At 36.3% G+C, this 15,196-nt stretch overlaps 1 protein-coding gene and 1 pseudogene across 1 annotated transcript; one reads left to right on the top strand and one right to left on the bottom strand.

Moving 5' to 3' along the window:
* Positions 1–4,217: 4,217 nt before the first annotated feature.
* On the bottom strand, positions 4,218–9,624 carry LOC139965845 (uncharacterized). Its single transcript, XM_071968624.1, has 4 exons — positions 8,844–9,624; positions 8,327–8,423; positions 7,798–7,994; positions 4,218–7,210 (listed from the first exon to the last, which is right to left on the bottom strand). The coding sequence occupies exons 1-4, from the start codon at positions 8,844–8,846 to the stop codon at positions 6,179–6,181; spliced, it is 1,329 nt and encodes a 442-aa protein (XP_071824725.1). The 5' UTR covers positions 8,847–9,624; the 3' UTR covers positions 4,218–6,178.
* On the top strand, positions 9,401–14,131 carry LOC139965826 (uncharacterized; annotated as a pseudogene).
* Positions 14,132–15,196: the final 1,065 nt, after the last annotated feature.

Raw genomic sequence — 15,196 nt, forward strand, 5'->3', positions numbered from 1 at the left:
CTCAGTATTCACTTAGAAGAGATCAACTTGCAATACTGAGGGAAACAGGCAATCCACTTGAGGACGCTGGAAGCCATGGGTATCAATTGTATACCACAACTCGCTTACTTGTAAGAGAACTGGTTGCAGAAAATGATGTAGACATTCAGAATTGGTAATTAATGGATTTCATTTCAGTCCAGTTCACCTTAAAACAACTTACACATGCCCAGATCAAAATAATTGAGCAAACAGATCTGTTGTCATGTTTACAGACACAAGAAGTCTTTTTATGCATTAAAAAGGGTATTATTTTATCCTGAAATATGAATTATTGGAATCCAAATTTTGTTTAGATCGCCTGTTAGGTAATTTAAAATTATTAAAGAACATAGACTCGGCGTATCTGATACATCACATATGTTTGCTCAAGTAATTTCCTCCAGATATGAACAATTTATTTGTTTTGCTGGAAATAAAAACCGTTCCAAAGTATGACTATCCTGAATACAGGACAAGATGTAAAGATAAGTTGCAGCTATCGTACCGTGTTTGTTCAATGGGTATGACACGGCAATGTAATGCTTCTTGAATTTCTAGTACATCACTAAAAGGAATTATTTCAAAACTCATATTTTCTGTATTTGGACTTGTGCACTGTAAATACTATAATCATAACATAATCACATTACAATTTGGATCACTCTAGATTTTGGAAGCAAATCTATGGTAAGTTGCATACAGCTATTTTACATGTTTAAATTATGGTAATGAACATTATGAATGAATGATTAAGAATTAGGACATACAGACTGCAACATAGGCCTATGCAGAGTTCAACTATGATCCATGTCCTTTTGGTGCATATGTGATACATTTTTCCACAATGTTATTAACCTCATGAAGTATTTTATGTGTCCAGACATGTGTGAAATGATTTGTGAAATGATATGTGTGTGACACAGGGCCATAGTCACAATATCTCATTAAGCTCCTCGCGGTATATGATCCCTATTGATTTTGGTGCTGATGTCATGAATATTACCAACCTTTCTACCAGAGTAGTGTTCAACCGATTATGCATAACAGAAAATACCGATTACCGATTATTTTTTCCATAATCGTACCGATTCCGATTCCTATTATTTGAAAAATGAGAAAATATCCCGTTTATACGAAATCGGCAATAAAGTTTGACAGAAACAATAATTGTTGTGATTTACCCCTGTTTCATTTTGCTTCGTTGTTATACAAGGCTCTAAGGTATCATTTTGTATGTACCAAATTACCTCTGGAGTTTCTCGGAAAGAAAAAAAAAGTTTTTTTTTTTTTTTAAATTTCCAAAATACGGAAATATGACATCCTACCTAGTCAGTACTGTGCTAAGCGAATGGCCTAACCACCTCGACGTGAATGTCACTTGTTAATGGCTTGAAATGGGCTAAGAATAGTTACTCAAAATATCCATCTCAAAAAGTATCTCAGACAAACCATCCATCTTCAATCTTTACCAAAGTGTAAATTTTAGTGACATGTTGCCTTCATTCCGACATTATTTTCTACTTATTTTCAGTATTATACTGTTTATGAACAAATAGAAATGTTACGAACTTCAAGTTAAACATACCTATTCGTTACCTAATTAACTCTATTCAGGTTCAATAAGAAAATGTAAGCTTAGGCCAATCAAACTGAAAAGCAAATTGTACCATCGTAACTTGTTTAAAATTACTCTAAAATGTAATACCAGATTGATGTAAAGAAATAATAACAACTAGAAACTACTCCAATATAAAATATAACATTCCCTCTATAAGACATATCACTTACAGTACCTTCCAAACAAATGCCGATTTCCAGCAAATTGAAAGTTTGCTACGCATTTTTTTTTTTGGCAAACCGATGGTTAGGCTACATTTCTCATTGACTTAGTGTGGTTGTTAGGCTAACATGTGGTCGAAGATTGCAGTTTCCGTGGATGTTTTTATTTTTTATTTGCGACACAACTAGAGCGCATAAACAGATGGCAAGGTTAGATTTCCATGCAGTTGACTTAGTGTGAAGTAAGGCTACCATGTGGTAGGAGATTTGTGAGGAGTTTAGGTTATTTTCGCTGGTACTGAAATTGCTTCGTGCACGCCGTAATTTTCCACGGTAACTTCCCGGGGATTGTGCGCGACCCTTCCGCACTGCTTCAAATTTGATGCGAGATGTGAAAACTGTTTGCGCAATTCGCGCTGCAACTGCAATTCCTAGCTAAAGCAAGTGCATGTCACAATTAATTTTACACAGACACCTGATATAACGAGGGCGATTTTCTTATATTTCTTTTTCACACTCCCCATACAAAAAAGTCCTGTAGGAATCCTGCAGGAATCCTATAGGATTCCTGTATATGGAACAGGATTCCTTACAAATGGAGATTGAACTATACACCACTAAGTGTTAGAAACTTGATTTATTCATTGTAGAGCAGGATTCCTTTTACAAAAATACATGATTCTTGAATTCACTATAAAAAATCTACTTTAACAAACATGAATCCTTCACATGCAAGCAGGAATCCTTCAGCCACAGTCTGGAATCCTTCATACACATGCAGGATTCTTTCATTTACGTACAAGAATCCTTCATATGCATGCAGGATTCCATGATGCATGTACAGCAATCCTTCATAAGCATGCAGGATTCCTTTATTTATGTACACAAGTCCTTCATATGCATGCAGGGTTCCTTAATACACATACAAGAATCCTTCGTACACATGTAAGAATCCTTCATTAACCTACAAGAATCCTTCACTCAGCCTATACACATGCAGGAATCCTTCATACACATGTAGGAATCCTTTATACAAAATAATTAGTCATATGCATGCAGGAATTTTTTATCCTGCATACAAAAATCCTTCACATATGCACACAGGAATCCTTCATATATATGCAGGAATCCTTCATTCTCGTTGTACATGTGTGAGTTTTGAGGTTTAGAGAAATTTTTCTAAATTATTACCTTTATAGAGGCTCCCCATGACATAGTTTACTAGAAATCTGGGAGAATATATTTACATTGTACTCATGATTTTTAAAAGACTGTGCAAGATAATTTACAGGATTGTACAGGATTACTAAAATGTAATGCAGGATAACATACAGGACTTTTAAAAGACAATGCAAGAAAAATTACAAGGTTTTACAGGAGTTTTGTAAGACTATTTACAGAATTGCATTGAACTTTTAATATAATTTCATGAGAAATTACAGGATTGTGCAGAATTGTTAAAGGATTATGCAAGATAATATACAGGATTGTACAGGACCTTTAGAAGACTATGCAAGATAATTTACAGGATTGTGCAGGATTATTAAAAGATTATGCAAGATAATATACAGGATTTAACAGGACTTTTGAAAGACAATGCAAGACAATTTACAGGGTTGCACAGGACTTTTGTAAGACTATGCAAGATAATATACAGGGTTGCACAGGACTTTTGAAAGACTATGCAAGATAATATACAGGATTTAACAGGACTTTTGAAAGACTATGCAAGATAACTTACAGGATTTAACAGGACTTTTGAAAGACTATGCAAGATAATTTACAGGATTTAACAGGACTTTTGAAAGACTATGCAAGATAATTTACAGGATTGTACAGGACTTTTGAAAGACTATGAAAGATAATTTACAGGATCGTACAGGACTTTTACAAGTTTTTGCCCAAATATTACAAGATTTTACATGAATTTTAAAAAGCTATGCAAGAAAATATACAGCATTGCACAGGATTATTAACAAATTTTGAAAGATAATATACAGGATTGTACAGGACTTTTAAAAGACTATGCAAGATAATATACAGGATTTTACAGGGCTTTTGAAAGATTATTAAAGATAATTTACAGGATTGTACAGGACTTTTGAAAGTCTATGCAAGATAATTTACAGGAAAACAACAGGACTTTGGAGAGACTATGCAAGATACTTTACAGAATTGTAAAGGACTTTTAAAAGTATATGTAAACAAATTTCAAGATTTTACATGAATTTAAAAAGTTTATGAAAGATAATATACAGGATTGTACAGGACTTTTGTAAGACTATGCAAGATAATTTACAGGATTGTAAAGGACTTTTGAAAGACTATGCAAGATAATTTACAGGATTGTACAGTACTTTCGAAAGACTATGCAAGATAATATACAGGGATTAACGGGACTTATGAAGACTATGAAAGATAATTTACAGGATTATACAGGATTTTTGAAAGACTATGCAAGATAATTTACAGGATTGTACAGGACTTTCGAAAGACTATGCAAGATAATATACAGGGATTAACGGGACTTATGAAGACTATGAAAGATAATTTACAGGATTATACAGGATTTTTGAAAGACTATGCAAGATAATATACAGGATGGTACAGGACTTTTGAAAAACTATGCAAGTTAATTTACAGGATTGTACAGGATTTTTTAAAAGACTATGCAAGATAATATAATGGATTGTACAGGACTTTTGAAAGACTATGCAAGATAATATACAGGATTGTACAGGAAATGAACAGCTATAAAGAAATAACGGAATAATTAAATTTTGTCAAATTCATTATTGTATTTCCATCACCTTCACATTCTAACAGAGTGTAGACCAGTTACATTGCAACTTACTCAATTTAAAAAAAAATCAAGAATATCTTTTTCAACTCTGTAATCATCAATAACCAGTGTTCAATAAAAGCATATATGCATGAAAAATGTATTTCTGAACACTCTCAAATGATTTTAATAAGCATGAATGTACTTTGAAGATTATGATATTTCAAAATTATTTGCAAGGGAACAAGCAATTAAATCTGGGAGGCTATGATGAATATTATCCATTAGTAATACTGGTTTGTAAAGTTCAGAAGGTACAACTATCCTGATACCTTCCTTCATTGGAGAAACTGCAAACATCCATGAGAGTTTTACACTTTGCTGTAGACGACTTGAAATGAAGCTGTGTTTCTTAGAAAGAGGGTATCCAGTGAAAATTGTTCCATCGACATCAAATACATGTAAAATACGCTTGATTATAAAGATCTTCCCACTGTCTAACTCAAACACATAATTACACCTCTTTTTTGAACTGTTCCATTCTTTTGAATTCACAACAAACCCATTGACAATAGCCCTGCCGTACTCTAAACAGGTCGCTCGTGGAGCATCATAACCAAGCTGGTGCAGAAGTTTCTTTTCACGTGGGGTCAAAATATGTAAATGTGATTTCCCACACAAAGTTACCTTAGCTTCCCTATACACTGTTCTACTCGTAGCAAACGAACACCCTAGTTTTTCAAAAAAATTGTCAAATTCTTCAGTCTTTTCATGACTGTTCACAGAAGTGAAAAATTTTGGAATTTGCTGTAGTAATGAAAAATACGAAGTAATTTGTACAGATACCCCCTGAGTGCCATGAAAAAGTTTCATGAGCATCCTATTACCATCTTCATACCCAAAAGAACTGTTAGCCCAGAGAGGACCCCAATCAAGGACACACTGAGCAATATGGTTGAGCAAGTGCAGGTTGTATCTCATATTTCGAAGTCCATATAGGTCCTGAAACTGCTTGTGAAATGTGCTTACAGAAATGTGTGCTGTAGTTAACTCTTCAATCGACATGGACCCTTTTAGCAATGTATAAATACCATGTACCAAAAACAGCAGGTGGTTGTAATATTCTGTAGGAAGTATCCCTCTTAAGCAAGGTACTGAGTAATACAACAAAAAGTTCCTGAATTCAGAAGCTTTCCAATATTTTCTGCATGTCACTGAACGAGGTAATCTCAACATACTGTCAGGAGGTGACATAGCCAATAACCTCCTATCAACTTTTGCCATATTCCTACCAATATACCAAGGCTGGGCATGGTTCTCTGTATCAAACCACAGCTGAAACAAGTGCCTACATGTGCCCAATAGCACACAATGCATGTAATCCACTGAAAAGCCAGATATCATATTGAAGTGTGTAAGCAACATAAGAGGGCTTACACCCTTAACACCCATGTGACAATCTTTGCCATTCAATGCAGCTGTTGAGGCATCCCTAATAAAACCTTCATGAGTTCTCCTTAGTGCAGGAAATTCTTGACATGGATAAACCCTACATGTACCATTTCCACTCTCAATAAGATCCCCTTTTTGGTAGCACTAGTTACATCCGTACTCGCCATTGAATTGCTTTGTATTCTGGACCAAGCACCTTGCAACTGAGTCACAAATACAGAGAACAGAGAAAACTCTTGTACAAATTGTGTCACCCTGTCTGTTTATCCAGGTTATGCCTTTCCTTTCCAAGTTGTAGCATTCTTTAATAAAAGGTTTGAAAAATGTGTTCATGTTAGGCTTAGAGTTATTGAACCAGAGCCCTGGAAGCAACTTATGTCTTTGCCGTATCTTTGGAGGAAGTTCATTTACACAGCACTGTATTGGCCAAATTGAAAAATTGGAGGATTTAAAAATTGGAGCGCCATCTGTGTTCCAACTTAATGAAAGATTATTAGACTTTGGGTCATTGAGAGGCTTAATGGCCTTGTGCATTTCCCCATCATAGATATCTTCAATATTACTATCTTCTAACTTTTTTCTCTCCCACCTATAGTTCATGTTAGCAACAAAATCATTATCGGCAAATTTGTTAATAAGTTGTGATGCTATAGGGAGCACCATAAAAAATGAATTTTTCTGTCTCAAAAACCCAGGCTCATATTCCACTTCACAAATATGACACTTCAGATTCTCAACGTTGGTGGTTCCAATGTAACCCTCACAAGTAGGACAAAAATAATGTTTTTCAGTTGCATCATCAGAAGGCAAATTTAATTCCTTATAAAAGAGATAACGAGTAGATGGTATAGCAGCAGTGACACCTGTGGGTGTGAACAGGTTGACAAGCGTAAGCAGGTCTTCAACTGCTGCTTTAGTTAAAGCATGGCATATGATGAAACATATTAATAACAACAGTCCCTGACATACAGTTATTTTTGATCCTTCATACAATGGTTTCTCGAACTTCTCGAAATCACAGTTACCATCTTTACTGTCACCGTTTTGCGGATTATGGCCAACATTGTCATCATTTAAACCATCGGGAGGATCTGGATTCAAACTTCCACTGTTAGCAGCTTCTCCAGTTCGGTGCGTGTTTTCCACTTCATCTCCATTAGTATCAGCTGAATCCACCTGTAAACATAGAAACATCATACCAGTTACATCCACATGAATGCCAGATATTTTCTATTAATTGTTATATCCCATATATACATATGTCATATATATTACAATCCAATCTGTACAACTAGAGCATCAACTAATACTTATCTACACGATTGTTCACGTTTTTTGAAAGACTATACAGGATAATTTCCATGGTTGGACAGGACTTTTTTACTGCTTTGCATAATAATTTACAGAATTATGACAGACTATTTCTTTCAATTTACAGGATCAATTTAATTAATGTAGGTTTTTGAAGAAAAAAACAATCCTTTCTATTTTTTCTTTTTTATAACAGATTTTTTACACTGAACATTTTTCTTTTCTTGAAAAAATGTTTATATTCTTGTTATACAAAGTGGAATTAACCCCTCTAATCACAGTGTGTTAATTGAAGTACTGCAGTTAGGTACAGTGATGCCAAGAAAGCCACTGTCCTGAGTCTGGATGGTTTTCACTATTAATGCTTAGGAAAGAATTCTTCTACAGTTACGTATACATAAGGCTTCCATAGGTACCGTTGAAAAATAGTAGAAACATGTGGTTAAACTTACAGGATTAAACTCATGATTATTTTCTTCTGGACCTTGGGGCTGCCTGTCACAAAGTTGGTCTCCTTCTAGCAAAGAATCCTCACTCAATATGCCCACAGAATCGGTGTTGTTTCTGACACCTCTGCAAGGATTACATCCTTCCTGTGCCAAGGGAGGTACTACGGTGCTTGCACCATTGATGTGTTCAATTGTTTCACCTAGATTAGAAAAGAAGAGAATTTTTAATTTCCAGGGATTTTATTCATTATTATATGTAAGAAAATCTACAAGACTTAACAGGATTATTGAAAGACTATTTAAAGGATTGCATAGGACTTAAAAAATATTTTGCACGACAAATTGAGGATTGTACAGGACTTTAAAAGACTATGCATGACGATATACAGGATTGGATAGAATTAGTACACCAACATAACAGGATTGTGAAGGAATTTTTAAAGATTATGCAAAATAGTTAACAGGATTTTACAGGACTTTTGGAAGACTATGCATGAATATTTACAGGATTGTATAGGTGTGTATATCATACCTGCTCCATTAACGTTCTGGTACCGCCTCTTTGAACGATCAGGGACTGGGAAACTGTCATCTTCGAGATATCTCTTGTAAGATACTGCTCTTCTAGCCTGCATATGAAAAGAGAAAATTCCATTACCAGTTGCAAAAAGACACAATTTACATTTTTGTTAAGTTCAGATGCAGAATGACAAATAACATCATAACAATAAGACTACGTCTTTTAAAAACTCAAACACGTTCACATTAATTAACGCTAGATCTACATCATGAGTTGTAACACTTCAAATGTTACTTGTTAGGTGCTGGACTAGTAGTAGTACTAGTAGTACTTAGCCTATTCCAACTTCAACTTATGTAGGCTACAGCATTTACAATGATGCCGCGCCTAGCCAAGTAACGAACAATATCATTGCCTTTGTGTTGTAACTTGTTCTTGTACAAGTTTTGTAGCAGCCTAACACTGTTCAGTATGTAAGAATTTTAAGCCTTAGTAGATAAATGCGATTAAGAATAATTTTTCAACCAACCATCGTAGGAACGTCCCGGTCCGTTTACAGGATAAAAGTTCATCGAAGTTTTCTTGTTGTCGTAACCTTTTGGAACTTTTCTCAATATTCAAAGCAACGTTGCGTAAAAACCACTCAGGACAGTGAGTCGCCTATTCATATACTCGCAAATGTGTGGCGTAACTTATAGTACGCAGAGCTACAGTTAACAGTGTGATTAACGCATGTTGCCAATCTACACCATTATACGTGTCGTAGCTCGATATATTTATGTACAAGTCATTGACATTCTCTTTATACTTTTTTGTTTTTATTTTAGTGAAATAATATTTTTTTTTCTATTTTAAAGAGCAAGAACGTTTTTTTTTTTTGATGGAAGAGGTAAAGAACTAACACACCGAGCATAACAAGTAAGACTTTCGCACGGCCACCTTTTATGCATATAGTGACGTAACACTAATCCGTCTACTTCCGAGAAGTGGGAACCAAGCGTGCCCACGCTAACCGTACCGCCGGTTAACAATTATACTTCATTTAAACACCGTAGTAGAAACATCGTCAACACAGCACAACGCAAAATGTCTGCAAATTCAAAGGTGAAAGCAAGATTCTTTTTTATCAGATGGGAAGAAGAACCTCCGAAATGGGATGTCGTGGAAGAAGCAAAAATTTTATCAAAAAATAAGACGATTGGGGCAACCGTTGATGTCGAATATGAAGACGAAAGCGGACCGGCAACTATTTTGAACATCGATCGTGAGTACCAGCCTTGTTTATTGGCAGTGCACATATGAGAAACATCGTTAGGCTCCACAACCTAGCTTAGGCCGTGCCATTAATTTACAGCATGGCGCAACATTTGTAGTATAAACATCGTACAATTGATGGTCATGTTTAAGCAAATAAGATTGAAAGTCTAGGCTGGGAAAAATAAGGCTAAACTGATAGTAATTTAGCTGGATATGAAGTGATGTACTGTTTGATGGTGGTTTCTGTCCCGTAAAACGTTGGTTTCTTCCCCTACGACACTTGGTTGAAACTACCGTTTTCAATTTCAGGGAAGGAAAGTATCGTTTTTGGTATGAAGCTGATGATGTCATATTGCTAGGCTATGTGGAAAGAATAAAGTAAATGGAATTACCACAAATGATTGAATTGAGTAAAGTAATGCTTTCACTTAAATTTCAGTTTTAGAAACCAGCACGTTTAAGGAAGGATATGCTACTGCTCTTCTGGTGTAGGCCCAATTACTATAGGCATACTCATAAGACGTATTTTAGTTACAGGGAGAGGTTTCATGTTTGTTCACCAATAGTAATTGTGTCAAATCGTGCAGCTAATTTAATGGCCCTGGTGATGGCTTTTCTGTAGCTTATTTGCCGTACGTGTACACGTTAGGTTATTTACTGTGTGACCTACATGAAGCACAAGCCTAGCGTTAAAATTAACTCAACTTAGGCCTAATGTAATCTTGCGTAGGCCTAGCCTAGTCGAATTGTCGCTGGTAAGAGAACTTCAGTCTTCAGATCTACAACTTTGTAATAGTTGGACTGTTTGAATCTCGTCAAACTAAAACTGATTGACAACTGAATGCATTTATTAATTAACCTTAGCACAGTGTGGTCAAGCTTTAACACAGCATAACTTACCGACCGAGAGAATTACAAAAGGGTCGGCCATAGCAAATTCTAGTATTCTTAGTACTAGTACTTACTCATATTCATAACTACGAAGGAAAGTCCTTGACTAGGCTTAGCCTAGCTTATACTGAACTGTAACTCATCAGACGCGTTCGGCACCTTAAAACCAAAACTAGTAGTACATTCCCAACCGTAGATAAAATTTAGTTGTGACTGTATATTTTTTTCTTAATTTCTTGCACTTGTTAAACTTAGGCTACAATATGTTCTAATCGTACCACTGTGGCCTTTTTTTTCTGAAGACCTAGGCCTATGCCTACTGTGTTGAGCTTCGTATAAGACTAGGCTAGTAATGTGCAACATTTTTAAAGTGTCATTAATGGCATTGTGGACTTAGATTTATTTATAGATTTATTTCTACTCGTGTAGCAGATGCTACAAATCTGGATGCCTTCTTAAAACCTTAGAAGTAAGAGGCTTATGCTTAGGCAAACATTGCTGTTAATAGTGTTATGCATACTGTAGGCTCCTGGTAGCTTTGTAGCACAAGCTCTAGCCTAGTAGCCTAGTATGTTCTGAAGTCCTATTTAGAGTGCATGGGTTTGTACGTCAGGACAATAACTTGTATTATTGATATATTGTGTTAAGTTGATGTGCGAGGCCGTATAGAGAACAGTTTTCGTAATTGGCTGCTCAAACAATTCAGTAAGCCATTCTCACCATCATAGCTATTACATCTCCTTGTTAGTGTACTTAGTGCACATATTTATGGTAGAGTGCATTGCAATCATTCATTCTTTTTTTAACATAACTTTTAACGGAAACTATAATGAAGGTATAATTAAGTTTTGACATTCTAGTTTTGTAACAGGTAAGTACTACTTTGTCAGCTTCCATGCCTAAGGACAGTTCTTGTAGTTTATACCACCCTGATAGGGCTCCAGGTCCCTGTGCTGTTTGCCATGATCGAAAACTCGCTATTGGCATACTGAACAGGCAATGCCAAAGCACACTAAATTATTCATCCTGTTACGAGAAAGAGACATATCTGATCACTCATGTATATGTTATGCATGCCAAAAGAGATTGATGAAATCAAGTGAAATTGCAGCAAATAAACGGAAAGCCTCAAATTTTTGCTAGATTCCTAATTGTTGTAAAAAAGAAGAAAGAGTGCATCAAACTGCCAACATAATTAAACCTAAATTTGTCAATTCCTGACCTAAAGAATGCAGTTTCTCAAGTTTATGCAACAGATCCAGTAAAGTCTACCATTCAGTTTACATGCATTCTGTCAGAACCAGCAGATAATGCTGAAACCATTAGGCATGTCCTTGATATCCTACATGAGAAACATTCAATTGGCAATGGGACACAGCATCTCATTGTTGCGGGAGATACAAAGACGTATGAATACCTTCTTGAGGCAAAGAGGTTGTATGGGGATGACTTAAATTGGCTCTTGCCTTATATTGGAAAATGGCGTCTGCTAAAAAATACACAGGGACCCTTCATGAAAATTTATCTTGATGCTGGTCTGAAGCAATTGCTTGGGTTATTTCACAAGGGCAGTACTCTTACAGCTGTTGCAACTGCATCAGGGTTCAGGAAAACCCACGAATTCCTCATGCAGTCATGGGAAGCTATGTACAGACACCAGATGCAAATATTTAATTCCCATTATGCATTCACAACCAACAGGTGCAGGGCAATATCAGAAGTTATATTCATGTATTGCATCAAAACGTAGGTCCCATAGATCAGATATATTCAAGCACTTACAGGATGAACTTCAGTTGTCTGGTACCTGCTATGAGGATTTTTTCTTTGCATGGGTCAGACAGATGCTACATCACAATTTTGGATAGACTTTACACATAGGGATATGCTCCATTATACCTGTGTGTTTTTAGCCATTAGACTAAGACAGTTTCATTTGTGCACTGTTTCAGTAAGGAGGCTTGCTCCTATTTTCCATGCCCTGGACCGTCCTACTTATCTCAAACTTGTTCCTTATCACATGGCGAGTGTTAAGCAGTATCCTCCAGAAATTCTTAAACATCTTGAAAGTGGTGCATTTGCAGTTAGTATTTCTGGTGCACCTGGCTGCTGTGTTTCTTTGGATGAATCACATGAGATGATCATCAACAAGGAAGTGAAAATGGCTATGACTACCACTGGGATGAGAAGTCTCACACGTCTCCTATCTGCCATATCGCTCTCAACTTCTAAAATATCTGAAATCAGAGTTGCTGCCTTCGCAAACTACTGGCCATGCACTCGAGTCACATTCATTTTATAGTATGACTGAAACCAATGTGTCTAATTACATAGAGAAGTTGAAAGAGGCAGTAAATCTGTTCTCTACAACAACTAAATCAACTCTCATAAGCCACATATTCACAGGAGAAGTGGCTTCTCCTTACGTATCTAGTGATCTTCAGAATTTTTATCAGAAGGGAGAAGAAGATCTGACATCATTTATAAATTGCGTCCTTTTGAACACTTGTGGGAAAAAACCCAGAAGGTCACGCAGAAACATTCGTACCTTTTACTGTAAAAAAGAAAACAGTATTTAAGCAAAAACAGGAGCTCAAGGATTAAAGATTACAAATTGCTTCATTAAGACGACAGATAGCTTTCTCCAAATCATTACAGCAGCCAGTGCAGTCAATGATGCAGTTTCTGTGTTTACCACGTGCAATCTGCACTGCTGATGAATTGCCTGTCAAGGCATCTAAGGCTCTCTCAGCAAAGGAATTCCAGAGCCGCTACCCTCAGTGTTTTCTCTCTGAAGTAACCTTTGAACTCAATGAGCATAACTGTTACATTATTGAGGGAATGTTTTTAATTAATTGCCCTCCACTCAGAGTTCACACTACTTTTGGTGGGTATGCTAAATTTTTGTACAGGCGATGGGTTGAACGCTCTATTAAGTTGTTTAAGGCAAAGGAAATCCACATTGTTTTTGATCATCCTCATAGACATGGTATCAGTCCCAAAGATGTTGAAAGAAAGAGGAGAAGGGTGGATGTTACTGGTTGTGATGCTTTCACATCTATTTGCAAGGATACTGTATGCCCTGGTCATAAATGAAAAGAGTTCTTGTCAGATCCACTTCAGAAAAGACTCCTGGTAAACTTTTTGTCATCAGAATTGTTGCAGTTGCATGTTCAAAGTTGTGCAAGTCTGAATGCTTCTTCAACTGCACTATATACTGCAGGGGGTTTTGATAAAGAAAACAAAGACCAAGCTTTTGTTGCCCATAACTCAGGTGATATTGAAATTGTACCAAGTCTGATGTCCAATCACGAGGAAGGCGATTACCGTGTTTGGTGTCATGCTAAAGTCACAAGTTGTAGAAATGTAGTGATTTATTCCCCTGACCGAAATACATTTCATGTTGGGTTGCCACTCATGTCACTAATTGTTAGTAAGGTAATCATTGTGCAGTTGCGTGCAGCAAAAGCTGATGACCTGTTCCTTCACATGAATTTATTTTATGATGCTTTGACAAATGATTTACAACTGCAAAACATTGGGGCTGATATGATTTGTTATATTCCTACTTTAATACAGTTGCTGTATATTGTAAGTGGCTGTGACTTTACATCGTTCTTTAGGGCCACTCCAAACGTAGTTTTTACAGACATTCTACAGAGACTGTGAATTTATTGCAGCTTTGGAGGGAGGGGGTAGCCTTCACAACTACTGTGCTGATTCTTGGGAAAAAGGACTACTGTCATTTTACAGACTAATTGGTTCTGTCTACTTTAAAAAATTCAGTAGTGCTTTCCAAAAAGAAGCTCCTGGTGAGTTATTCAGAAAGATTTGCCCTAATCACAGCTCTGTGGATGGGCACATAGCATTCCTAGAAAAGATACGTGAAGGTCACTTTCACAGAATTTCTGATGAATCGGAATGGTTGCTATCTACAACTGCATTGAAACTGCATTGGCAAAGGTGCTGCTGGGTGGCTCGGTTGTGGGCAGAAGCTTGCAATAGCAATGTTAGTGTTCCCCTTATTACATCCCATGGGTGGCCTATATCAAGAGACACAATTAGTTTTGTATGGGACACAGATGAAAATATATCCAAGGTGGATTCAAATCAAAGAATGTTCAAAGGGGGTTGCATGTGTACCAAAGGCTGTTTGCAAAACTGGTGCAAATGTAAGAAGGGTTCAAAACCATGTTCTCTATTTTGTATGTGCAAAAACTGTCACAATGTGTCACTTCAAGAAAGCACTACCAGTCAATCAACTTTACCACAAACATCAAGTGGTAGTGATTCATGCTCTGATTATTCTGATGAAACATCCAGTGAATCAGATCAAAATTCGGTAGTCGATCCTGGATGGTTACAGCACTAGTGACAGTTTTGATTCGCCTCATGATTTAGAGATACCGTGTATTGATGAAACAGATCCATTTAATTTCTAGTTTTCATTCTTTGTAACTAACAAATATATTTTTCCATTTATTTCACAGGTGCTGTCACCAATTTGGAAAATGTCATTAGCAGCGAATTATTGTTAATTATTAGGAAACACTTGTCTTCTTGTAAGATTTGCCTATAGCATTGAATTCCTTGTCCCTTCCAAAATACAAATTTGAAATATCTTACCCAATTTGAAAGCCTCCAAAAATGTATTTGTGCGCACTGCAGTTTGTACAGTATTCACTGATATTCATAAGCAGGTTGCTCATTGTAGGATTTATCTCTTGTCAGCCT

Source organism: Apostichopus japonicus, chromosome 3 (assembly GCF_037975245.1).
Source record: "Apostichopus japonicus isolate 1M-3 chromosome 3, ASM3797524v1, whole genome shotgun sequence".
NCBI classification, from domain to species: domain Eukaryota; kingdom Metazoa; phylum Echinodermata; class Holothuroidea; order Aspidochirotida; family Stichopodidae; genus Apostichopus; species Apostichopus japonicus.

Bases quoted from the DNA above. Each gene is read 5' to 3' on its own strand.
- LOC139965845 (XM_071968624.1), bottom strand. The intron at 7,995-8,326 runs GTATGATATACA...TTTCTAATCTAG, and splicing joins CCAGAACGTTAATGGAGCAG to GTGAAACAATTGAACACATC. The intron at 7,211-7,797 runs GTAAGTTTAACC...CTATGTTTACAG, and splicing joins ATAATCATGAGTTTAATCCT to GTGGATTCAGCTGATACTAA.